Raw genomic sequence first — 27,949 nt, forward strand, 5'->3', positions numbered from 1 at the left:
CACCGCGCATGCGCACCGGGACGCGGCTGCTCCAGCCCTCGCACCGCCCAGCGAGCGGGCGGCCCGGCCCCGGCCACGCTCGGGGGGAGGCGGCGCGTCCCAGCGGCACCGGCGGAAGCGAGCGAAGGGCTTTCCCCTCCCGCTGGCTTGCCGGGGGCACGGGGCGAGCTGCCGCCGAAGCGCTCTCCGGCATGTGGAAGCTGGTGCCCGCCGCAGGACCAGGTGAGGGAGGCCGGCGGCGGACGGGGCACCGCGGGCCCCCGGCCCTTCCCCCGCCCAGCCTGCGCGGGGCCCAGCGCCCTTGGCCCCGCCCCCTCCTCTCGGGGGGCGGGGGGGGGTCGGCGGCGGCCGGCGCCCCCGGGGCGGGGGGGGGGGCGCGGTCGGGCCGTCAGCTGGGCGACCGGGGTGTCGCGGTTAGAAACTAACGTTTCTGGTGGTGACTGGCCCGGCTCTCCCGTCCGTGCTCCTCGCGGGAAGCTGGATCTGGTCCGATTTGGACAAATGATGACAGAAACTGCTTCAGTTCTGGGAATCTTCCCAAGCCTGCGCCTGCGTTTTTCATAATGCGCTTTTCGTTTGCGCCCTGCACGCTGCGGACTGTATGGTCTAGTAGATTTGATAAGGCTTTTTCATTTTCCTGGCGCTTTGTACATCTGGGATGCCTTCAGATGTGCTGCAGCCGGTGAACCAAGTCGCTCTGAAGCACCCGGAGAGCTGGGCTCGGCGGCGGGCGTCCGTCTCACGAGTCTCTCCTCTCCGCAGCGGTGCGTGAGCACCGCAGTGATGTTTCAGGGACCCCCTGTGGGACTTGAGACCTCACGTCGTTTCTTGGGGGCAGAGTTTTGAAACTGAATCATCACTGCGCCTTTCTTCCCCTGTTTCCTTATCCCTAAGAGTTTTGGCATACTCATAGCTTTTGATGATAGGTGTCTTAGAAAATAAAAATTTGTTGTCTTAAAGCACTTTCTGTATAAAAGCAGTCGCATCGCTGCTGAGTCTCCTCTTTATTTCCTAAGCCGCTGTGAGCACGGCTAGGATGTCTGGCTTCATTCTTGGTGGCAGCAGGATCTAATCCTGTTGAAGCGGACAGAGTCTGTCCTTATGGCCTAGGAAAACCCTTGAGCAACAGCTGAGACGCTGGTCTTGGTTTTGAATTCAGGAGGACCAGCCTGTGGTGTTCATAGTTGGAAAGCTGTTTGCACAGGGCTAATGCCTAGGACTTAATCTGTAATTATTCATCTGTCTTCATCAAGAAAGGTTTCTGGCTCACTGTTGACCAGTAGGTAACACGCACCTTTTGAACGTGCTCAAGCCATTCACTGTGATGCCATCGTGAGCTCTAGATGGTGGACGCCAAAATGAACTCGAGGTTAGGTGAGAGCCTGAACTTTCTGGGTATGAGTGTAGTTGATGTTCTAGAGCTTCAGCCATTCATTAGGGGGATCTGAACCACTGTAACAAGTTACGCACCCTTGTAAGTTGTGTGCAAGAGTAATAGGTCATTGTCTTTTTTTCTGCGTGTAAAACTTAATCTTCAAGAAGTAGTAAAAAAGTTAGGAAATAAAGTTTCAGACATACTGCAAACTTCTGAATAGTTCCTAAGAGCTTTTGAAGGTTTTGAGGGGAGGCTTGTGAATTGATTACTTTTCTGTCTTTCTTTCAGGAGAGCCATACCGACTTTTAGTTGGTATAGAATATGTTGTTGGACGCAAAAACTGTGCAATTTTAATTCAGGATGATCAGTCAATCAGTCGAAATCATGCAGTTCTGACAGTAAGTCGTCCTGAAACAACTCTTGTAAGTAGCCAGCGTTTTATTGCATTATCAATATACTGTGTGTGTGTGGATGACTCAGTCTGCTCTTGACTATACAGTTTCACTTTTGTTTCAGTTTCACTGATGTATTGCAGCTGGAAGAGAACCACTGATCATCTGTCCTTTCTTAATCTTGAATTCTTCGGACTTGCTTGTCTGTGTTGAGAAATTTACTGCCATAATTCCACTGGTTCAGGTTCCCGTTTGGGCATTCCTTCTATCCCAGAGTGAAGATCCATTAGGAATTTGTGTTAAAAGAATCATAGTGGAAAATTACACAATATAATTTCCCTGTGTAGACAAACTTTAGGTCTTGGTTCTGGACAATGATTCAGTTGTCTTCTTCCAAGCCTCAAGACTTGCCTCTTGAGGTAATGTTTCACTCCACATTGTTAATTCCAGATTTGCTTAGAGGATGAGCATCCCAAGGAGACTTAACGAGTAGTGCCTTACTATCACTTCAATGTTGTAATTTCTGCTGATGCTTTGAAGCCCGTCGGTGGGAGTTTCACTTGTGTAACTGTACATAAAATTTGAAGTAAAAATATATGAAATATATTTGTTAATAATACAAGCATTGTATAACTACATAGCAGAATTTCATAAGAGCAAGCTGACTGTTCTCACTGGCTCGTGAACTGTTCAGGAAACATGACAGTGTCTAACCTGTTCCCAAGGAAAGCTGGTGTCACTATACTCTGCAGCTTGCAGAAGGCTAGCAATGCTTGTAGGAGGAAATAAAGGGAACCCCTTACTGGGCACCATAGGTACAAGTGACTTGGGCACCTATTCCAGGGCTGAATAGTAGGTAAAAGCATCGGTAGTAAGCCTCAGAGCCTTGCTAAATCATGCAGGCAAAGGCTTTGGGCTAGCCTTGCACAACCTCCAAAAAGACAGGATGTAAGAAGTACTAACACCCTGAAGCTAGAAATGCATTCTTCCTCCTCCTTTTGCAGTGGGAAAAAAAGATGTATAGCCAGCATCATTGTGCAAAACTGTTAGTGTAATATCTTGTGGGATTTTTCTTATGTATCAACTACTTTATTCTATAATAACAGAAACCTGTTTCTTTTTAACTAACGAGGCTTACTTATTCTTATTTTCAGAGCCAGTCTCTCTCAGTCCCTATATTAACAATAAAAGATACCTCCAAGTATGGTACCTTTGTTAATGGATCAAAACTGAGTGGCACTTCAAGGACTTTGCAGTCTGGTGACAGAGTCAATTTTGGAGTCTTTGAGAGCAAGTTTCGGTAAGAACTAGTTAACGCTGATTCTAAAATACCGGTTAGAAAACTACAGCTTTCCATAGGAGTACTTTAGCGCATCATGTAACTATATAAGAAGATAAAACAATAAAGAAATTCAAATTATAAGTTTTTAGAAAGCAAAGGAGATGGAAAAAATATTTTTTTCTCTTCGGCACATGCTTCTGACGTTAAAATTGTTTATAGTGAAACATTGGCTTTTTGGAAGATGTTGCCCCATGTCCATTGAGTGCCTTCAGGCTATCTTAAGCAAAGAGCAAAGTTTTAGTTGACGAAAAGTAATCTTAAAACATAAACGGTTCTGAAGAAGGGAGGGAAGTTTAGGGGAGGAAGGGAGTTCTAGTAAGCTGTTGCTAGTGTAACAAGAAAAGAACTGAGATAGCTGGAGAATGCTTTATTCAGCACTGGCCATTGAATGCTTGTTACTATGACATACGCTTGCATCCTCTGTAGTGAATGCAACTTAATATTCGTTATCAAATTTAATGTGCTAGCCAGTGCTATCCCTGCAAATATATAGCAACACTGCTAGAAGTCAAGTGGCAGGTAAATAGCACGTTTACTAGTAAAGACCACTAAAATCAGTACTAAAGCAACCAGAAGTTGTTTTTTCTTAAAATTTAGCTATTATGTTGTTACTGCTACTGCTATTATTTAATAGTAAAACAGCATTCTTCACCACTTCTTGCAATAATTTACTTTGGATGTTTTGGATAAACATACCTGAAACGTGGTAGAGGATCTCATGTCATAAAATCAGATGCATTGTGACTTTTGTACCTGAAAGATGATTTAAATCTTTCTGCTTTGTCAACTAAGGCAAACCAAATCATGGAACCTGGTATGCTGTAATTCCATATGGAAAATCTGCAAATGTAATAGGTGTATGGTCAAGAGTAAGGGAATTTAAAGTTACTTGAATTCACACTCTACGAAACTTCTAGGTTTTAAGTATTAATCCCTTTACTTTACAAACTGTTCTATTAAGCATACTTTTTGCCCATAAAAGCACACATAGGGTTTATTCCAGTATTCCTTTCATCTTGAACCTTGCAGCGTTCTGGAAGCAGTAATTCCATGGGATGCCTGTGCTCTTTCTTGGGACCAAAGAAATTTGGGTAGCCTCAGAAACATTGGAGACATCAAATCAAAATGCTGTTTAATTTTTCTGAGTAAAAAGCAGTATTTCCTTTCCTCAGGCAACCTTAAATCACAATCTGTGATCTGTGTAAGATATGTGGGGTTGTTATGGGACAAACATTGTTAACAGTCAGCTCTATCCATCAGAGTGCTTCACTAAAACTAAGATGACAATTCTCTTATCTTTGTCCTTTGCAGAGTAGAATATGAATCTTTAGTTGTCTGCTCCTCATGTTTAGACATGGATGGGAAAACTGCTTTGAATGAAGCCATCCAGCAGCTTGGAGGCCTTGTAGTGAACGAATGGACCAAAGAGTGTACTCACCTTGTGATGGTGTCAGTAAAAGTTACAGTTAAGGTATGTAGAGGTTTTGCATATTGATTGAGTTGCTTTGCAGTTTTCCTACAAATGAGAACAATTAAATTCTAGACCTGCTCAAGACCGTGGCAAAGACTCGTTTGACTTGAGTTGGACAAAATTTTCCTTTACAAAGCGATAAAGCCTACTCTTTGGGTTCCAGGTTTAGAAAGAGATGTATGTTTATGGGAGATTGGAGGGAAGAGAAAGTGAAAAAAGCTATTTAAATGAAGAAGGGAGTAGGAAGAGGATGGAGAAAATTAAACATGCATCTCTCTGTTTCAAAGCCAAAATGTCATTTTTAAATGAACTGGAAAACTCAAAAGGAGAAGTAGTTTTCTTTGAAAACTTACTAGGAGAAATGAGAGAAACTTACGTTGCTTTTTTTCCTTCCAGTGTTGCTCTATTTGTGGAAAAGCCAGTCTAACAATTAAAAAAAAGCTATTTCCTCCTTTTTTTTTAATTGGCTAATCTCTCCTTATATTTTTTTAAGTTTCTCTGCAGTTCAGTTCCAGAGTCCCTGAGTATGAGAACTGAGGGCTTTACCAGGAAGGGTGAATCTTTTTCCACTGTACTTCTGCTGCTTCTCCTGTGCTAGCCATACCTTTCATGCATCCACACAGTAATTTGGATGCGAGAACTCATCTAGAGGAAAAAAGTAACCTTGCAATGTAAGAGAACATATTTTTTGATCTAGTTGTATGAACATTAGTGCCATCCCAATGAGGGAGCTGAGAGTAAGCACTGGGATGGTGAAAGAATGAAATCTCCTTTTTTTTGGTGATAGCCCACATGAGTCTTTGCTTCTGGACTATGGAGCTTCACTTCACACCCAAATTAATAGAATTACTCAAGATAGTGTTGTTGTAGGTCTGTAAAAGAAAATTGTCTAACCAGGTAGTATTTACTTAGTTTCTAGTCTGTATTTTCATAGCCATTCTAATTATTTGCAGAGTATAAGATTTGATGCTCACTAGGTTGTAATTTCTACTGGTGTTTTCCGTTTCTGAACAAAGGACAGATTTCTTATTAGTCTTCTCATTTCTCCATGTCTTTCTTTTCTCTTTGATTTTTAAGTTATGGTACAGGCAGGTTAAAGGAAGCACAGTAGTTTATTGTGGGAGGAATCTCTAGCCTTTTGAATTTCCAGTTCACTTGCTGTACTCAGTATAATTGTGTACAAATTGGATATTAATGCTTATTTAGTCACTGTTTGATTTCTAAATACTCTTTTTCATGAGCTATTATGCAGGGCTTCTGTGCCCTCCTCACCAAAAACCGTATTGGCTTGTTTTGTGTTCTGGAGCTTTAGTTCTCCTTTTGAAGACTCTTGATTTTAATCAGTTGGCTTATTCATTTTCCTAACTTTGGTCAACGCAAAAATTAAAAGAGATTCTTAAAACAATTTTACTATGTTTCTCAAGAGCGCAGTCAAAGTTGTGCAACGTTTTCCACCTTTGAGATCTTATAAAGCTAATATCAGTTGAAGCATATTCTAGATCAGTTTTTCAATGCAGTAAATATATTTTCCGTCTTTTCAGACTATATGTGCTTTGATTTGTGGTCGACCAATTATAAAACCAGAGTTTTTTGTTGAATTAATCAAAGCTGTTCAGTCCAGACAACAGTTACCAGCTCCTGAAAGGTAAGTACTGTATTTTCAGTGTCACAGAATTAAATTTATAGGAATTAAGTTATCAAATAATTATACATTTGTTTGCTCAAATTTGACAAACTGTATGAATTGCAGTAAATTTAGTTGCAGAAGAATGCTTAATAGGAAACACATTTTAGTTTTCTGGCAGTCGTCTTGCTTTCATCTGTAGAGTTTATGTTTATAAATATGTGTGTGTGTATGTGTGTATGTATATATAAGGGTAGCTCTTGATATTTATTATATATGCAGAGAAATTATTAGCTCTGGGTAGGGATGTGTTTTCAGAGTTGCTATAGCAATCTATGTTGTAATGTTCGAAACAACTCTTGAAAGCTGATACGTTAAAACCAAGAAAATTAGATTTTTATAAAAGAAATATTGATAAAATACAAGCTTATTTCAATATGGAAACATATTTCCCAGCATGCTGTTAATTTCTGACTTCTGAGTTTATTGTAAGCTTTGGCCAAGAAAGAGTTAGCCTGACGATTAAATTCCCTGAAATAGCAATTTTTTTTATTTTCTGTCGAGAGTTGAAGTGAGACCAATGTGCATTGCACTACAGTATGTGAATATAAAATACTGTTTTCAGAGTTAGATTAACTGGAAAAGGTAATTCTTACATTGGAATAAATAAATATTGCAGAACAGCCCTTCTGGTCAGTTTCTCCTTGTAGACAAGTGTAAAATAATCCTGTTATTATGTGAGAGAATTTCACCTGAGCCTGTAATGCAACCATTTTTACCATGAGGAGAGAAACTGTAGTGAGACTCTCTCTCTCGCTCTCTCTCACTCTATCACTTTTTTTTTTTTTTTGTTAGTATGAGCACATGATTTATGCAGGTGAGAAATTCTCCTTATCTGTTTTTTTTAAAAAGTAAATTGCATAGGTACTTGTTGCTTTGATCATTTCTGTTCGTGTTATGCTTTCAAAGGCATTAAAAGAAACAGACGATGAATGAACGTGGAAAGAGTACTTGGCATTTGGAAAATAAGAAGTGTTGAGCCCTTATGTTAGTTAATAGGGAGAATAATTTGTGAAGTAAAGTTATTTGAAATGCATTAAAGCCATTAGAATTTTTCTGGATGTATTGTTTTAACCTGGTGGAGACTGGACACCAGATCTTTGAGTTGGGTGAAATGAGTGGTGAGGAAGAATAGAAATAGCTTTATTACTTTTATATATATTTATATATTTTGTTATTACGTATTTTATTATATTCATATATATATATAACATAAATACATGTGCATAATGTGCACCTGTACACATAATGGTGTACTTAAAGTATATGTGTATACATGTTATGACATAGAGATTTAATTAATTTTACTGAATGGGTCTGATAATAGCCATTGGTAGAATAGTTTAAAGGAGAGTGGAAAAAGGGCAGCTAAACAAACCTCGCTGGTGCATGCACGGCATTCATGAGAACCTGTAGTTGTTAGGTGGTAAACATATTTCACAGAATATAACAATGCCTTTTTAGAACAATACAGGTGCCAATCTGGAGCGATTGGTAACAAATATTCTTTAGTTTCTAGCTGCTGTTTTACAGTTGCAGAGGTTTATGTAATGCATCAAATTGGTCATCTCAGAGTTTCTCATCTTTAAAGCTCGTTTGCTCTTCCACTTCAGAAAGAAGGGAGAAACTTGGTCCACTGTAATTTTTCCTTCTACTTAAACTTCTGCATTGTTTTTGAAAGCATATGAGAAGACTAACCAGAAACTATTTAGAAGCCTATCTGGAACACTACACATCAGTTATAATGGCAGATTATTTATTTATTTTAATACAGATACTGCAAGCCACTGAAAGCCAGCCGTTGGTTGTGTGATCTGAGATGAGCTTGTTTTAGTGACAGCTACCTGTCAGGCTGCTGCCAGTGTGTTAGCACTGCTTAGGCTCTTAAAACCAGGGTGCGTATTGTCCCTTCCTTCAGTGTTAAAGTCTGAGGAGCAGACAATATAATTCAGCTGTTAAGTGCTCCCTAAATTAGAAGTTGATGGACATTTCCCTTTTTTTAAAACATTTTTGTTAATTATTGAGACCCTCAGAGGAACTGAGCTCAGTACATGTGATTGACACTAGCAGTATATCCGTTATTTAGCTTTCAGAGAGATAGTTATGCATCAAGTAAAAGAGACAGCTGGTGTAATAAACAGTTCTATATTTAAAATAATTACAGTATTTCAAATGGATGATCTTTTAAGATGTAATTTGTGGGAAGATACTGAAAATTTACTTAGCAACTGTTTGCATTTCATTTCCAAAAATGCTTTTAAGTTTCACAGGGAATCTCTACACTGCAGCTAAAGCTGGCCTGAGCTGGTACATCCACACGACGCTACGCAACTTGTGGCAGTGCTAGTTCGGATCTGAAATAAAAAAGATGCATCGCTGTGGTGATGCAGAGTGACGCTGTCAGTTAAAACCTGATTACTACTGTGGAACTGAGCCCAAGGAATCTTAGCGTTAAGAGAAGATAATCCTAAAGTTCAAAACCATTTTGGCTTATACTTTGCAGAACTGCAGACCTGCAGTTAATATAATGAATGTGGCTTCTTATTTGAGACTTCTTACCATGAAGTATTTACCCCAATCCTTTAGTACCCACTGGAACCTCAGGATTCACTACTGGCTAAGTGCAGCCCTGTATGTAATGACAAATTTTGTTACAGCAGTTGAGGGTATAGGGTGCTGGGCTTTGAAGAGGTAGGAAGGCAAAAACTGTTTTGTCATGAATCTGACAAACAGAAACTGTTTTGTCATGAATCAAGATCTTTTAAAGGAAAGATTCTGGACTGTAGGGGGGCTTTTCTGGATAGTGGTGTTGCTGTATTCAAAGATTTGGGGGAGAGTAGAAGGAGAGGTTCAGACTCACAGAATGGAAGGGGAGTCTGTTCCCTGGGAGCTCAGGTCTGGGCTGGGTGAGAGTTTCAGAGCAGAATAAGGAGCAATGTTCTTGAGGGGCAAAAGGAAAAAACAAAGGCAAGGTGATCATTTGAAGGTTGCTGCTGAAAATCAGAAAGATAGGTTTGAAATGTATTTCTAGGAAAAAAGGTAGTCGAGTTCTGAAGTAATGAAAACTGTTATTTGTTTGTACTTACCTTTTGGTTTTTAAAAATTACTCTGTCCCCTATATTTATTATAGGTTAATACTTGCCGCTGTAGGGCTCAATATCTGAAGTCTTTTGGCCAAGTAACGGAAGTACAGAGCAGAAGCAGAGTTTGCAATCAAAGGCTGAATCGGAATACAGTTCATCTGTTTTTATTTGCCTGAAATTTACCTGTACCGTGATTGTCATGATAATACTGCCAGAAAACGTTGAGATTAGGCGTTAGTGGAAAAGGTCAAGTTGCGCTGATCAGTAACAAAACTTGCGGTGAGATTCTCCCTAGGTTGTCTTTAAGGTTTTTTTTTCCTGATAGAGAACTACCTGATGTAAGACAGCATAAAAAAGGAACAAATAGCTGTAGCATAGCTCCTAGGAAGAAAATTCTTGAATTTCCGTTGTTGCTGCTAAGCAACGTGAAAAAACAAACTCAGAGGCTGGCTTCTGTGAAAATGACAAAAGCCTGCTACCTTCATATAGATCCAGTCGTATGGCTTACCTGACTGCGATGGCAAACTGAACAGTGTTACTTTCCAAGGTTCATCTAGAGCTAAATTCATACCTTAGGACAAAGGAGCCCTATGTTATGGGCAGTATCTTGGCTTCCCTTTTTTATTAAGGAAGCAATTAAAGACTTACCTAAAAAGACCATATTTTTCTTTCTGGCTTCTGATGCTTCAAGCAATGGATTAAAGACTTCTAGCTAATATGGTAAGATATGTTGTCAGTAGCATATGAGATATTCTTCAAGTTGTTTCCGCTCGTGACAAAAAAGTGACTGAAAATTTTCACTTTTCAATTATGCGAGAGATTTTTCTCAGCTTTAAATACGTTGCAGTAGCAAGGCAATAGGAGAGTTATCTCTGTTAGCCTACTAAAAGACTTTTAAAGAGCTTTCTATTTGTTGAAAGTTACTTATAGATTAGGTGGGGGTGTCCCAGTTGCAATTTTTAAGTTCTTTAACAGTGACAGTGCTGGAGACTTCTAATGACTACATATTTGTAATTGCATTGTATGCTTTAGCAAACAAGCAACCCCCTCTCCTCCCCCCCCCCATTTTTTTTTTTCTTTTCTTTCTGATGAAGCTCATACTCTTTTATATCATTGCTTGATTCACTTGTAAAAGAGGAAAAATCAATGGAGGATTTTTTTAACTGCAAATGGAACGGTTTCCTTTTTTCCCTTTGAGGGGTATTAGGCAATTCATTTGGTGAACATACTGGCTTTGAATAAACAGTCACGTTTTGACTTGAGCAAATAAACTTACTTTAATTTGCTTTCTTGTGCCTCTCCGAGGGGAATGAAATTCTTTGGAAATTATAAACTCTACTGAAAGATTGAAACTCAAGAAAAGGCTGGCTAGAAAATGTTTATATAAGGAATATTGTATACTCAATTGCAGTAATGTGTCTCTATGGGCTTCAGGAGTGACTTTGGAATGCACTGATATTCCCTATTAAAATCTGGGTTGCTTTATTCCTTAAAATTAGTGGAATTTATAATATCTATTTCAGCATCAAATGAAGTAATGGAAAAATATTTTGGAATACAGACTTAGGCAGGTTGCTGAAACTTATCAAATACGCATTTTTCAAAAGCTGAAGTTCGTGTTGGTTGCCAGTTTCAGTTGTATATGTAAAGCTTTAGGAACTGATAGAGAAGAACACAAAAGAACAAAGTTTATTTAAAGCTAACTGTAATATTTTAGTACGTTTTAGCCAATTATGATGGAATTGCTTGTTTGAATGCAGTATAAAATGTACATGTCTATTCATGTGTTCAGCTTTAAGTATGTGAGTAATCTGTGTCTCTGAGGGAGAGTATTGGTGTGCTTATGGATGGTGGAACTACCTATATATATAATAAATGCTTCCCTCCCCCCCCCCCCCCCAAAACTTACATATTTCAGCATTTCAGGGATTATATTGCATGTTTAGAAACTGATAATCTTTAGATAGATGTATAAAAAATACTAAGTATGTGTATGTATATAATTTCATGAGTAGTTGACCTCCAAATCTGGTTTGTGTATTCAGCATCTCTTCTTTCCGCAAAATAGCGTGAGAATAACATAAAATCAGCAGTCACAATAAAGATAGGTAGTTCTGCATTCATCCAGAGTACATTCATGAACTGCTATTTAGGTACACAAGGAGTGTAGCTCAGTTAAAATCTACCCACACTCTCACGCCTTTTTAGGCTATGCCTTCACCTTGTTCTGTCCAAACTGCTGTAGTAAATGTGCGGCTCAAGGATCCTGTAAATGCTATCCTGAAATTTGCGGTAAGATGTCTGTTGTAACTCCATGGGGTTTTTATGAGGTCAATATGCTGTCGTTTATGGATCTGAGATCAGTATATCATTTTGCAAATAACCAGAGTTATCCAGAGGTGTCACATGTGCGTTTCTGATTTGGTGTGAATTACATGACGGTACAGTTTGACTCTTACCTAATCTCTTCCCCAGCCACACTCTTGCTTATTTTCTTTGCGTTGGACAAAACAATTATGAAGCAGCAGAAAGAAAAGAGTCTTTGTTTTCTGCCAGAGTAACAAGCTGTGATCTAGTTTGGTGGTGCACGATTTTTTTGATCCGAAGGAGGGATGGCAGTCTCCACTTGAAGGACAGAGGAAGCAAGATGGTCATTTTTGCTTAGAGTTTACTATTAGCTAGAGTAAGTGCAGAATGAGATTGCAGTCTCATTTTTCAGTATTGTTAGTTGCAAATGTAAAGTGGTTGCCTAAAGTAGATAGGCTGAATACATTCCTAAAAGTGTTATGCTTTTTAACTGCTGAAGTAGAAAATCTTGGGCTTACCTTAGATATCGAGATGTGATAGGCTCTTTTTCCTCCTCCAATCTCTTGAAAAATATATATGTGAATAGTTTTAACAGAAAGACAGACATTCAGTATTTTACCTTTAAGGCTTTCCTCTGAAATAGAAAGGAGTATCATTCAGTATTGGTGTTTAAATCTGAATTTCATAACTCTGATTTTCTGTTCCTGCAGCTTTTATCCTCTAGTTGATGAGCCTTCCATTGGCACTGAAAAACTGGATCTATCTGAGCGTCATGAAAGGAAAAAGATATTCAGTGGAAAAACTTTCCTGTTTCTAACTGCCAAGCAGGTAATTGGGCTTTGCATTCCAGAGATATTGCAGAGGCAGTTTAGCACAGCTTCTATTCTCTGTGGATTCATATTCATTCAGGCGTCATCAGGAGAGAAAGATTTCCATATATGCATCTTTTTACAAGAAAATGGCCTTAGTAAGACTAAATATAATGGGAGAAACTGAACACATTTGCATTAATGCATCAGTGGTGAGCTTATTATGCTGATGGTTTAGTATGCTTCTAAGCTGACTAATACATTTTAACATTTGTTTTTTTTTTTTTTAATTGCATTCTCTTTAGCACAAGAAACTGAGTCCAGCGGTTATTCTTGGAGGAGGAGAAGCAAAATTGTTGACAGAGGGAAGAAAAGAAACTTCTTTACTGGTCGCTCCTGAAGTTTGTGTTGTTAATGTTGAGCTGACAGACTCACAGATCCCAGGATCTGAGTCTATGAGAAACTGGACTGATTCCATTCTGACTGTTCTGCAGAGGTGAAGCGTTGCTCTCTTATACTGTGGTGGGGTAATTTCAGAATTCTTGTTGTGATTTAGTCATAATTTTTGCATACTTAAGGTGTAGGATACTTAGGCATTTTATTCACTGCTCTAAGTATTTAAATAACGTAGAAATTAAATTTCTTGGATCAGGAAAGAAAGGACTTGAATGTTATATGAGTTCTTTTTTTTTTTTTTAAAGAGGATCCAGTTCTAAAAAAAATTACTTGTTAATGAATCTACTTTATTAAAACAATGTTTTTTGAAATTAAATAGCAAATGTTGTTATTCTACTATTTAAAAGAAGTTAAAAATGAATATATTCTAAAAATGGGGGCTAGATCATCTATGTTGATTTTGAAAAGTCAATATATATTTTACATATTTATTTCACAGAAACAGGTGAAGTGGCACCTTGAGGTCATGTCATTCATTACCCTTTAAATATTTGCATATAATGTTTTTGAAAAGCAGCTTCTATTTAATAAAAATAGATTTTTTTGATCTATCTATTTTGATATTGATTTTTTTAAGAGAACAGACTATATATTTTATAGCATCAGCAAAATGCTATCATCTATAATAATAAATAGCAAAAGAAAACAAAAACCCAGCTCTTTAAACCTAGTAGGTAAACACTGTCTAGTTCTCCTGAATTTCCTGTAAAATGGGGGGGGGGGGGGGGAAGGGAAACAACCCACTGTGCTTACACTGTGCTCATGGCTCTAATGCCAAAAAGGCACGTCTGTACTGAAATCTGTTTTGTCAGAAGTACTTGAATCTTTCATGTCCCTCTTCCATTCACATACATTTTAAAATTAGTGGAAGCCCACAGATGGTTAAATGCCTAGTTCTGAGATAAAGCAGTGGAAGGTGCATTTGCCAGATTATTGGGACTAGGCAGTAGCCATGGCTGCAGGAAACATGGAAGTTCATGCTTGGGGGACATGGGTATGACAGCGGGTAATGGTGCTTACTGTATTGTGGAAGACTGTAGTGCAGACTGACGTTTTTGCATGCAGTGGGAGTAGAGCATTTGTACCTTATCATATTTGTTACCATTTACTACTTCAACTTTGAATCTGTATTGAGAAGCGTTTTTCAGTGATTTTTCTTAATATTATTTGTGTGTTTGATAGCAAGGATCTGAGGGCTATTCCTGAGGCAGAAATTGGATTGGCCGTTATCTTCATGTCTACAGAAAGATACTGCAACCCTCGAAAGCAGCCTAGTAACAAAGGTAATGGGAGGAAGAGTACTAAAATGTTAACCACATTGAAGAGGCAATATTTCTGTGTGTGCAATCTTTTTTTTTCTTTTCTTTCTTTCCTTCTTCTTTGGCTTTTATATTTTTCCTTTAAAAGACCACTAAAATAGAATGATACTGTATGAAAAATATGTGCAAGTCTGAAAGGTAACTGAAAAGGTAACTATTCTTTAATGGTCTTGCAGTAAATCACGTTGAAAACTCTTTGTCCTGTAGATGTAAACAAAACAGTAGAAGACCTAAATTAGGTTAACAAGCAGACATAAAATACAATGACCTGTAAAGGAAAGGGGTGTTTTGTTTATTTTTGTTTGTTTGTTTTGTGAATCTTCTGAAGTTCACATTTTTAGTGGCCACTGGAACAGTACTATATAATAGTTTGCGAATTCTGTGTTATTCCAGCTGTTGTGAAATCATGGGGGTCATAAGGAAGTAAAAGATGAATGTTAGAAACTAAGAGAATAAGCAATGAATTAATTTGTAAAGGTTTGCCTTATTTGCATTACAGGAATTCCTCCCCTGCCCCCACCTCCATTGCAAAAGCAAACATAACCTTAAAAATAACAATTGAAACCACTGAAACAGCAGTTCCACTTTTGCTAAAGTAATAGTTTGGGGGCAGACATTTCAAGTTTTGTTTTGAAGCATAGCGTGTATTTGCTAATTAATAGAATAGGAATGAAAAGGTGATAGACAAAGTTTTTATTTTGCTGTTTCTCTTGTCATGTCTCTTCCAAAATTATTAATATGTTTTGTTTCTATAAAATTGTTGAACAGAGCATAATTTAAGATTCTATGCGTTACTCAACAAAGTGTTGCATCAGGTAGCAAGTCCTTAAGAAGCTTTAAAAAACTTGAACCAAATTAAGAACTAAATAATAATCCCAATTATGGCTGCCACATATTAGAGATCATCATGAAACACTAAGTGCAAGCTGATATTGGATCTTGGGCTCTGACAGTTTGGCATGAAGTATGTATTGTATGATTTTTTTACAATTAATTAAGTCCATACTAATTACACTGATCCTTAATTTGTAAATCAGTAAAGTTCCTTAACTTAATTTAGTGCCATTTTTAATTAAAAATGAGCCTCAGAATCCTGTCATTCAGACAGTTTCTTTGAGTTTTTAAATGACTGAATCTGCATGATTTTGTGATTAAAATAGAAAAATAAATTACTTGAAGAACAATTTACTAAAATTTCACCTGGTCGGTTACCAAGGATGATAATGTGATAATACGTGCAGAGAAAAACAGAATGGATGTTAACCTTTTAATTTTTTTCTTGTATTGCTCTCGCAGCTGCAACTAAAACTACTACTGCATCAGCTGTTCTAGGACCAGCTGTTTCTCAGAGTTTGGCCGTGGCTGAAACCATAATGCCAGCTACTGTGGATAGCAGCACAATGTACATAGCTGATACAAAGCTAGAAGAGCAGATATGGTAAGCATGAATGGAAATAGTTTCTATGCTAATGCTTGCAGATAGAGTGAACTTACGTGGCAGAGGAACTATATGATTGCCATGGACAATGATGTACAGTGCCTGAAATGACAGTTACTAAATTGCTGTCACTTGTCTGCAGTGAGCTAATTCCTGCTTTCAAGGGGTAGATAGCAGAAAATAGCAGACAGGGCTTTTGACTCTTTCGGCTCCAAAGTGAATATTGAATATCTGACTCTCAAAACTGTATTCAAAATTTTAAAGCCATTTAATAATTATTACAGCATTTTATCATAACATATTTTACAGTTTATATTGTTAACATGCTCACGTTGTTAATCAGTGTGTTCAAAGTACAGGTACAGCTTTAAGAAAATGATATTCTACAGTGTTTATCTGTATTAATTTTTTTTTCTCTTCTCTGATACAGTATGGAGATAGAGAAGACTCCCCAGATGGACAGAAAAGGGAAAATGGCTTTAACCACTGTAAAGGAAAACCCTAGCACAAGTGGCAATGTAAACACAGGAACATTGATGTCTAGAATGAACAGAACATCTGGATTTAGCCAAAAAAGTCAATCTCTCTCACCATATAACATTTCAGAAGTTGGTAAACCTTCACATCAGCAGTCTAACTCAATTACAAATTACTTCTCAGTAGCTAGAGGGAAAAGGTATGTTGAGGTGCTCTTGCTGTTAGTTCTTATTGTTGTGTTGGTGCTGTTTCTGGAAACTTAATTTTAGCTCAAGGGTGTACATTTTAGTCAAAACAAAGACTTAACTATTGTAGTAATAAAAGGTGGTGCTGTATTTTATTTACGTTTTAAAAGTTAATTTTTAGATCAGTATCCTAAAATGGAGAGCTTTGTCTCAAGGTTATTTATATTCAGATTTCACAATACAGTCGCTATTATGTTACTGATGCAGTTAATCATAGTTAAACATGCTTTTGTAATTCCTTTTTTTTTTTTTTTTTTTTTTTTGTAATCCCTTTCTGGATAAGGGAAAGAACTGAAGAAGAGCAAGAAACGTCTGCACCTAAACTAGCGAAATTGGAGGAAAGGTTGTCGCCTCTTTCCAAGCATACTCAACCCACAACTTCGATAATGGGGAACAGCGAAGCTGAACAGTATCAAAAGGAAAACAACATCCTGGACCAAAAACCTAATTTTACATTAGAAGACACAGGTGGAAAGCTTTTGAGGGAAAGTGGCAAACCAGCAAGTGATAAAACTGACAATAATGAAAAGCATGCACCAAAGAAGAGAAAGGAGTTGGATGTTTTATCTGAAGATACAGAGGCACTAGAAATTGTGTTTGGAAGCAGAGACCTAGACTGGGAAGATGAAATGGGAGGTCATGGCCAGGAATGCCAAGGCAATATACGAAAAAAAAGATGTTTGGAAGCCAAAGGAAGCAGAATTCAAGAAGCAAAGGTAATGCAAGGAGAGGAGAGTGAAATACGGGTAAGTTATTTACTCAGGCGTGCCTGACCTCAGAAGTTAGAGCTTTGTTAGAAGGATGCAAATAGCTGTTTTAAAGATGAGGGTTTCTGCACACAGAAAGCTGTTTGTAAAGCTTTTTTTTGCTTAAACCTCTCAAATCATTCTAAACTAGAAACGGTTGTAACGTAGATACTAGCTGTGAACCGTGCAGTGTTGCACGTGTCTAAGTATGGTTCTTTTCATTCTTCAGGACATGGTTTCTTTGTGAATTGAAAGCTGCTTGTATTCTGATACTTTTCTTATCTTTTTGCTCAAAGTAGTAGAAGTAGAACAGCAGAATATCACTCTAGTCCAAGAATTTAAAATATTTTTAAAGTATAATTATTTTTACTTAAATAACCTTTCTTAAATTTACTGGAAGTTTCTTGTATTGGATACTGTAGTGGTGTCCAACATCTTTCCGGTCAGAGAATCTCTGGATGTGCCACATTAATGATTTGAATTCCCTTTAGGCAGCAATCTTAAGAATCTTTTATATCCTTTGTTTAAAAAACAAACAAACAAACAATACCACTAAACTGCATATACAAAAAGTCTGGTAAGCTTTTGAGAAAGAATGTGTTTTCAATCTTAAGCAAACAAACTAAAAAGATGGAAGGTTTCCTGTCAGGTCAAAATAGGTGCAAATCATCCAGGTATGAAACACAATTGTACTTAGTCCTGGAAGAAGGTTTTTTTTTTTTTTTTTCTTGGACTGTTTGTATTATTTCAGTATCTAGAAATCCCTTATAGTAGTGAAAACTATTGTTTTTGAAATAATTGAAACTTTTATTTGAATATGGCAGTTTATTTTAACAAAGCTGCTACAGTGGAGTTAAACTGATAATTGATACACCTGGATCCAATATATGTGGATCTTGCGAGTTTTTGTTTTGGTTTTCTCCTTTGGAAGTAGGTTTCGCTGACGACGGAATTCATTCTTAGTAAAACTCTATTTTTGGAAGGATTTTCTTTTAAATTATTTTTTACTTTGTAACATATTCTTTTATAGAGTGTCTCTGTACATTAGGCTTTGGACTGACACTCTGAGTGGACTGCACTTGCACGCACAACAGTAAAGTAACTGACTGACATTGCTAACTAACCAAGTAGCTGTTCCAGAGAGGAGTTCTGAAGTTTTGAAAACATGCCACTTGCAAAAGCCAAGAGCCTGGCAGCAAAATTCGACTCGTGTTAGTATGCTGTAACCAGATGCTGAACGTCGAATGCGGAAGTGCCAAAATTTTACGCTTTAGATTTGCACAGCTTTAACGTACCTTACGTATTCTGATTTCATGTTCATCGGTATGTAAATAGTAAAACTGGACTTAAATAGCTTAAAACAAATTGGGGAAAGAGAGAGACTAAAGAGGAAAAGAGCTGTTGCATATTTTTTTCCAGTCACGAAGGAGCTTGTGATTAGCTTTCTTGTTTTTTGTTTTTGATTTTTTTTTCCCTTTGCTTGTTTGTGTGTTCTTAAGAATTAGGTAGTGTCCTAGGAGAAACCAAGAGAAGGACAGCTGTGGAATTAACAAGTAGCCACATTATTTAAATAGGAAAAAAAAATCCCCCAAAACTGGTTTGGGGAAGACAAGGAGAGCCATAACAAAGTAGCTTGTTAAGAACAAAGAAGGGAATAAGAGAGGAGCAGGTTTAATTGCTGTTTATTTAAAACACGCACAAAACGAGCTTGCTGTCCAGGCAATTGTTGTGTAGCATAGGCAGTGTTTACGTGCTGCAGTATTTACGTGCTGTAATCCTAACGGGGTATCTTTGCTTTGCTTTGCTTTGCTTTGGATAACTTGCCGCATCATACAGTAAGAGCTTTCTTAAAGTCGCCATATTGCTGAACGTAAACATTTGAAATTTCTAAAAGTGTGAATGTATGACCGAGTCCGTGGCGTTTGCTCCCCTTGGATGAGGAGAGCGTCAGTGACTGTCTGCGCGTGCTTCGCTCAGAGCAGCCGAGTGCTCCTCTGTTGATACTTGACTGGGGCTTGCTTCTGGCTGGGTGTGAATCTGGGGCAGCCGGTTGCATGAGCTGAGCTGTGGAGGGGACCTGTTAAGCTGCGGTGGTTTTGTGTGCCTGAGCATAAAGGCACGTGGCTGTATGGAGAGTGAATACTGCGGTGTAGGTCTCGGGAACAGTCTTTAGAAACAAACACTAATGAACTTTCTAATAATTTTTGATGTTGATGACAGGTAAGTTTTATCTTATCATTGTAGAGAATCTCTTTGATTCTTCCTCTTTACGGTATCAGAAGAAGTATTCTCGAAGAGGCCTGATTGTCCTCAGGGTCTGAAATGGCTGCCTGGATCATCTAATGACTTTTATTATGGTCAGAGAAAGTTTTCCTAGTGTTTTCCTGGTGTAAGTTCTTGTCAGGATTATAAAGGAAAACAAATCCTTACGTCTAACACCCCCCCACCCCCCCAGCAATTAGCTATGCATACTTAAAAGTTTTTTTTTCCCCTGAGGAAAAAGTCTTCTAATAGCATTATTGATCCTGTACGGTATTTAAACCAGTTCAATTAATAAAGATTTATTTTGTCAGATGAATTATATTTCCGGTGGAATAGGCAAGGAGATTTCCTGATAAAGCTCCATAGGAATAATTACATATCCCGTTTTCTTCAAGTATAGGTGCACCTTGCTTGTCTGGCATGACAGAGCGTGGGGGTAAATGACTCAGTCTAGAGGGTGCATAAAGCTCATCTGATCATTTCAACCACTGAAAGTAATTTAGGAAATATAAGCTTGATTTTAAATTATGGGAGGAAAGGCACCTGCAGAATGCTTTCCTGTCCTAGTAAAAAAATGTCCTTTTGGGCATATGTGCATTTAACATATGAAATTGAAAATGCTGCTATTTGTATTTGGAAGCGCTTACAGTATTTTTTGGAACCTGACGGGACTTTGAAGGTTGTAGCCATGGACAGAGCTTTTGCTGCCTGTGTAAGACAAAAACATGTGAGCAAATAACTGTGTGTTTTAACAGGAAAAAAAAAAAAAGCTAAAGTGTACCTAAACCCATATAATTTTAAAAATACAATACAATCGCTTTTGTTACTGTCTAAATATTTATATCTGTTTGAAAATGCTTAATCCATTGGAAGGAGCAGAAAGCAGTCTCATGTACTTATGTAGTCACAATTTACATTTAATTTCAGAAATGTTTTTTAATAATATTTTGTCATATAGAAAGAAGATGAACTTGGATCAGTTCCAACTTCAGAAAAGAAAAAGGAGATCAAGCAAGAGTTGCCAGTCTTGGTAAGGAACCAGTCGGTTGTAACTTTGAACAGTCTTGAGAGGTGTTAACAAAACACATCTAAATTTTGCTTTTAAAAAACATAACATTTGGGGACTGTATTTCAGGGTAAAGGAGGATCTAAAGATCATACTCCTTGAAATAAGCCTGTGTAAGTTTTAATAGTACAGTCTAATTTCTTAGCTGTCTAAGACATGGAGAACTGTAGTTCTTCTACACATTCATGTGATGATGTTCACTTTGGGTAGTTAAGATGACTGGAACTACAGAAACCTAGTGTAATTCTATTAAATCTTCAATGTGGTTAATACGGGTACTGGTGTTTTTGTTAGGTAGCTACTTAAAGACCAGACAAGAATGGGATCTTCTTGTCTGCTCTAAAGAGATCACAGCTAGAGTGGAAGAGATGGATCACTGGGATAATGGATATAACGTACACTCATTAACAGTAAATAGCTGGCTAACTGTGTGTTATAGATGAGATGACTAGAGGATGAATGAAGAAAAGAGGGGAGCATAGCTGGGAATGACAGTCAGGCAGAGGAAAAGAGGAGGTGAAATGAAACTGAAATGGAAAGGTTTTGAAAGGAGACTGTGTAGCCAGTCAACAAGGGGCAGGATAAACCCTTTCATGTGTGTAAGGAGAACAATCCAGGAAGGGGAGATGCTGTGCAGGTAAACCGAAGTGCAGAGTCAGCTCGGATTATGGGACTGTTAGTTTGTACTTTGTTGTTGACTAGCTGTACTGCTTCTGTGCTGGAACTGTTTCAAGTAAAAGATAGTTTAACTGCAGTTGTGTACCTGACCTGTGCTACTCCATGTAGATGGAGCCTCCAAGAGCAAAGTGGACATACATACTGGCTGACTTAGGAGCATTCCCATGCCACATAAAACTGCTTCATTGATCAGCTTCAGCTTAACAGGCAAAAAGTTGTTTGGACTGTACTAAATCTTACGTTTATTGTAAGGCTATACTTCAGTATTTTATTATATATTATAAGACTATACTAATGTATGCTATAGTTTATAGTCTAAACTAAATCTGTCATCTGGAATTGAGCTGAAGTTGTTCGACCTTGGAGTCAAATAGAGTTGAGTAAGCGATCTTAATGTAATTAGTCCAAGTAGGAGGTGGGGTGAAGGGAAGGAAGAGAGAAATAACGCCTAGATAATAGCTTAATTGCAAAAAAGGTGTTCCTTTTTTACATCAAGTTTTTTGCTGAAGTAAAATCCTAGTTAAATGAAGAGCCTTGACACTGTGCTTATTACTGCAGTTTTTAATAATCCTGTTTCTTTGGCAGATGTATATATGAGAGAAATAAGTTCACAGAGCTGCCAGCACTAATGGTAGTATAAAAGGAGGCCTAGAAGTACATCCATCTTCTGCACTCCTAGCATTGTTGCTGCTTCCCCACGCCCTTCTGTAATCCTCATTTTTACCTCAGCTGTGTTCACTGTCTCTTCTCTCTTCTAAAGTTTATATTGTTAGAATTTAAACCTTTTTCTTCCCACCCAAGAACCACAGCAAACTTCAAGATGACTCCAGTAATCTTCCTAGCAGACTTCTGTTGACTGAGTTTAGATCACTGGTGGTCAGCCATCCAAGACTAAACAGTCAGCTCATTGCAAATACCAGTTATGGGGGGCAGAAAAATTTCAAGATGTTCAAAAAGGTTAGTGCATATTGAAATGGTCACAAGGTGGCACTGTTTTAAATATTTTAAAGTACTACCTTAATGTAGAAACTAATTATGCAATGTTTTAAAAATTTGATAGTAACTATAGAAAAAAGCACTTTAAATAGCAGGTTACATTATGAGCCAATATTTTGCTAACTGATAGAAAAGTACCAGGCTGACAAAAGCTTACCTCATGTTAGATGATCCATGTACTTGTGCTCTTTTATTCCAAGTTTATTACTTGGAATAAGTCCTTAAGTGGTGCGTATCATAAGCTAGACTAGAATTGTAAGTTCAAGTTGTGCCTCCAAAAGCTCAGCGTTTTATTTTGCAGAAGACCTACACGGAGCATATGATGAATCCAAGTGTTGCATTTTATCTAATAAACACAGGATTTCTAAATAATACTAAAAATTGGCATCTTATGAAAGAAAGATTATTGCTTACTTGGCCCTTCAAGCTAACTTTTAGAAAATCCTTTGGTGGTCAGTGTGAACAAAAATACCACTTAAGCTCATATTAGAGAAATAATACGGTACAGCGTAAGATTACTAAAAATGTATTTCAATTTAAAAAAAAAATCAGAGAGTATCAGTCAAATAGTGCAATTTTAAGCTTTCTAGGAGTATGCTGTCACTTTCAGATGACACTTTAAACTTCTGAATAAACCTTAACATTTTATTTCCCACCTTTTTGTAGTAGTTACTCATCCATTCTGATGTAAGTATTAGTAAATATCAACTTCTAATGTTTTAAAACTTCATTTAATGTACTACAGTATTTATTTAGCAAATGTAACTTGTCAGCTATTTTGATTTTTTTGAGTTTTTTTGTTGTTGTTGTTGTAAAAGGAGGCAGTTAATAGTTTGCCGTAAATACTTTTTTCACTTCAGTCTTGTTTAAATACCATATGTGATGAATTTTATTCCAAGAAAGAAAGAAAGACTTTCTTTCATGATATCTCAGTAGACTTTCTGAATTCATTAAAACAGATCATTTACTTCCAATGTGCTTGCCTTGTGTTGTAATTGTAAGCATTTATTGTCAAACAGGTAGCTTATCCAGGGGCAGGACAACTTCCAAATATTATTGGAGGATCAGATTTGATTGCTCACCATGCTAAAAAGAATTCAGAGCTGGAAGACTGGTTAAGGCAAGAAATGGAGGTAAGAAATTCTTTCTTAAAGATGAATAAAACAAGACTTGACACCTGTCAAGTGGTCACACCAACATGCGGTCATTTCTGAAATATGCTTAAAAAACAAAAAACGTACTTCTGATGAAAACTTAATAACTTACCATCTAATAGATCAGTTTGTGTAACAGAGGCCAGGTTGGCGTAGTGAAGTATATTATCCACCATGAATATACAAGGAAGGGGGTAGTTGGAAAAAAGCTATTTATAGAGGAAACCGATGCTAGCCCTGGAGTATATTATTTGTCTGTACTGTTCATTAGCCTCATTGTTAATGTCAAATATTGAATATTCTCATTTTGTCAGGAACAAAATCGACATGCAAGAGAAGAATCACTTGCTGATGATCTCTTTAGGTAAGAGTTTTGTTTGTAGTTAGAGGTGTGTATTTTACATCACATCATCTTTGAACAAATTCCTGTTTTGTAATAGAATACTCTTTGGCTATTCTCCTCAAAATTCCTTATACTCCCAAGTCGTGAATATACTCATACTGACTTTCATCATCTTCTCTGTTTTTTATGTCTTAAATTTCCAGTTTCATTCAGACTTGCTACAAATTTCTAAAGAAAGTATTCTCAAAAAAAATACTGCTGTGTCCTATCTCACATTCACAAGCTTGATTGTTTACATAAGCTGGAAGAGATTCTAGGGCCAGGGTTTCTGCCATCAGTGTTTGCCAGAGCCTGATGAAGGGGTTTGATGTTATAGCTAAGTCAATCTCCTAAACTTCTAGTCCAACCAAAAAGTTTTGGGGCCTGACGCTTCCTTTATGCTGGCTGTGGCACTTGTCTATCTCTCTGCTGAGTCACTGGAGGGAGCTAAAGCAACACAGAAATAGTTCTATGAAAACGTTATTAGCAGGACTGCTTTATTTTCTGCTAAGGTCTCTGGCTGAGCTAATGACTCCCATTTCCAGAATTTAAAACAAAGAATTTTTTTTTAAATCTCAAATTCCTCAGTATAGCCCCTGTGTTGTCCTTATCTTAAGAGTGCTTCTTAAGCTGCTTTCAAAGCCATTTCCAATAAAAAAGATCCTATCTGTTTTTGTTAGAAACTCCCTGAATGCCTTACCCTCTTTCCAGTCTTCAGACTTAGGAAAGGTGGCATTTTTACACCCATGATGCTATGTTTAGCAGTTTGGTTTTCTTTTGATAGTGCACTAGAGTAAGTCGTCAGTCCTGTTTTAGTCAGTACTGAGGTCACAGGAGTGTGTGTGCTTCTTTTGGTAGGTCCAGGTTTCCCCTGAGATACTTCTATTTGCCATAATTCTTTACAGTATTCATCTCTAAACTATAGACTTTCACCAATTTTCCTTCAGTAACGCACACTTCAGTTAACCCACTTTTCCTGATCTCTCTTTCATCCTGAATAATCCTATTCAGTTGATTTCTTGTCCAGTTCTTTGCAACTGTAATCCTGTTTTAATGATTTATAACCATTCTCTGATTAAAAAAAATGTTCTAAGCTGAGTTTGCTACTTTATTGAGCTTTTACCTCTGAAGTACAGCATTGAAATATATGACAGTTAGGAAAACATTTATAAAAACATTGTGCAGTTTGATTGCAGTGCTAGTCTAGGATATCAACTAGTTCAAAATATTTTGATTAGTTCTAGACTTTCAAAACACAGCAGTGGAAATTTAAGCAAGTCATACACATTCATGCTTTTTACCTCAGGAAAAAAAAAAAAGAAAAGCTTTTCACCTCAACTCCAGTTTGTTTAGGATAGTTACGTGTATAGAGGTTTCTACAGCCAAAAATGTTAAAACACACAGATCAATGTTCAGCAGACTGCACTCATTAAGCTAGCGTTACGCTCAGTGATATCACTCAGGATTAGGGACAAAATTAGGTTACAGTTTCCCATGAAAACTGCATTTGAAGGTGAACCCAGAAGCACATGCGCAGCGCTCAGAGGGAAAGATGAGTTGGAAGGAAAAGCCATACCCTCAATTGCTGCTAACTCAGTACAGTACGTGCTAGGACAGAGGAGGCTACGAAGGCATATCGTACTTCCTGATAAGAGTATAGATCAGATCTAAATCAATGCTCAGTAATAGCCCTTTGTATTCGTCCTTCCCTGTTCCTAGCAAGCTCTTTTGTTTCTCTGTGCATTCAGTCACAGTAGTGGAATCTGTGCTCCTCTTCCCCTTTCAGGCCATAGACAATGTACAGTTTCCTTTCTCACATAATGTTTGATTTCTTTCTGTCTGGAAAACATCATCCAGGATTCATTTAACAAGGAAAATGGTTGATGGGGGTGAGATGGAGGATTGCACAGAATGATATTCAGGACTGCCAGTGTCTGTTCTCCATAGACAGTCGCAGACAGGGTTGAAGCTGTGGGTGCACTGATGGCAGGGTTTCATGTGCCATCCCCTTCTCCCTTCTGTTTGTCTGATCTTTTTTGTTATTACAATTTTTTTCCCTCTTCTCTCCACAAAAGTACAATTTGCTGTCCAGGACGCTCTCTTAAATGCTAGAACTGATTTGTTACAAAGCTTTAGCAGTAAAGTCAAAATGCTCTCAGACTGAGTAAAAGGATGTTGTTTTGGTTAGAAAAAGGTTTAAGTTTCTTTAGTCTTTATATGTGAAGAAACAAGCCACCATTGTGTGACTTTTGACCTCCCATATGTTTGGCTAACATGCTAAAAAATGTGCATTTCAGTAGAAAAACGTGTATGATGATGAAGAATGCATTTGTCAGAATCACTATTAAAGAGAGATGATACCCTATGTCAACATTTAAGAACCATTCAGAAAACTGTAGTGCGTTAATAGCTTGTAGTTAACGATACAGTGACTTCTAATACCTTTCTCATTAAGTGGTGATGTAATTTGGCTCACAAGTTACGACATTTTCCTGTCTAAGCAAAAAAAAAAAAAAAAGTTTGATGAATGAGATCAGAATTAGTGGAAGTAAAGCTGCCGGATCATTCAGTTGTGTGTGTGTAAGGTATTCATGTGTGAATACAAAGCACACCAGGATTTCAAAGGGACGCTGGATCGGCAGGGCGAGGTGGGGGAGGACGGTGATGCACAAACGTAGAGAGAGAAGGCCAAGGGATAGCAGTGTAGATTCAAACTATAAACGTGTTGAAGTAAATCAGATAAATATTTAGTGTCCAGAAAGTAGCTGTAAGTAACTAAAAAGCAATTGGAAGCAGTGTAAAGGAGAAGGAAGGGCAAGGAAATGCTTTATGGGAGCGACAGCAGAAGGGTTTTCTGAAAGAGTCACGGCTGAATGTTACACACCGCTGCGAGTAATTGCCTTGCTGTGCCCGCCCTTCCCACCCCCTTAAATAAGGAACTTATGTTGAGACGTTGCAAATTTGGAGAAGTTTGTTCATGCACCAAGTAGTTTTTTAGGTTTTAAGTAACTAGGAAGTTGATGCAAGTTTGCTTTAGCTGAAGTTCTCTTTGGTTCATGCACAGGTTCTAGCTTCTGCACCCTTCAGGCCAAGGCCAGCTACATAGTTAATCAAAGATGTGCAGTCCAGGAAAGAATTGAACACCATCCAATCCCTATTGTGAATGCCTAATAAAACTACTTGTATCATATTCTTAACTTTGAATATCATGGGGCTTTGCTTATTTATGACTTTTTTTCCTTACAGATATGATCCTAATGTGAAAAGGAGAAGATAAGTTGTGACCTGAATTTACAGTACTTCTCTAGCAAAATCTGCTTTCTGCTCCTTATAAATATGTTTGCTGATTACAGTGTGTAATATATGCATATACATGACCATTTGAATTGCATATTATTGTAAGACTTATTTTTAAGTCTTGCTTTTATTAAAGGAAACAAAACCATTTTTTCTCCACAGTTTGGTACTTATGGATTGTGCATGTTTTCAAGACTTCACATTTTTGCTTCAAAGCAATGAAAACTTCAGTAAAATACCATAGGTATTTAAGATTTCATTTCAGACTCTTTCTTTCTAGTGTTAGCTTTTTAGTACTGTTATTTTTGGTGGAGGGAAAAGAAACTAGCATCAGGCTTTTTTCTTCTTAATTTTTAACTTTTAATTAAAAATTTATTTTTTAATTCTTATTAATTCAATTTTTTTGTATATTGTTACTGTATTGTTCTGATGTGGGGATTTTTGGAGACTTTTAAGTTACACAGAACTTTAATAAACTTGTGTCTGAGTAGACAGAAAACATTAATATTAATGAGCTCAAACTTCTTCCCATTTTTAAAGCTGGTGACATTGTTACTATTAGCCAGCCACCACAGATACTGAAACAAACGTTTTAATGTAAAAACTCAGTTATTTTTGCCACATTATCAATTTTTAAATAGCCAGTATTTGTTTGAACAGTCTACTGTTAAATCAAATACTTACAAATTCAGAAAAAATATACTGCCTCTCTTTAAAATTTTGCAGCAGTTAACAAGCAGTTTAATTTTGGTTTGCTGGGAAGAGGAAGTGGTGAGTGCAGTTTCTTTCTTTGAATGTTTTCTTTCCTGTGTAAACAGAAAAGAGCTATGTTTGAAAATAATTGTTTAAGAATAAAAGATGTACAAGGAAAGCCCAGAAGCTACAAGATGACAACCATCAGATTTTGTACCATTTGCATACTTTCCTGTAGTATCAAATGAGAAACAGATATTCCTCAGAAGTGAGAAGT

General features: G+C 37.5%; 1 protein-coding gene across 1 annotated transcript; it reads left to right on the plus strand.

Annotated features, from left to right (window-relative positions):
• NBN (nibrin) lies at positions 1 to 27,484 on the plus strand. Its single transcript, XM_068933084.1, has 16 exons — positions 1 to 222; positions 1,664 to 1,797; positions 2,922 to 3,067; positions 4,421 to 4,580; positions 6,122 to 6,225; positions 12,365 to 12,482; positions 12,769 to 12,959; positions 14,102 to 14,202; positions 15,535 to 15,676; positions 16,107 to 16,352; positions 16,682 to 17,144; positions 20,365 to 20,436; positions 21,952 to 22,107; positions 23,166 to 23,279; positions 23,615 to 23,664; positions 26,929 to 27,484. Exons 1-16 carry the CDS (start codon positions 9 to 11, stop codon positions 26,957 to 26,959), a joined length of 2,442 nt encoding a protein of 813 aa, XP_068789185.1. The 5' UTR covers positions 1 to 8; the 3' UTR covers positions 26,960 to 27,484.
• Positions 27,485 to 27,949: the final 465 nt, after the last annotated feature.

The sequence above is a fragment of the Struthio camelus genome, chromosome 2, assembly GCF_040807025.1.
Source record: "Struthio camelus isolate bStrCam1 chromosome 2, bStrCam1.hap1, whole genome shotgun sequence".
Classification (NCBI taxonomy): domain Eukaryota; kingdom Metazoa; phylum Chordata; class Aves; order Struthioniformes; family Struthionidae; genus Struthio; species Struthio camelus.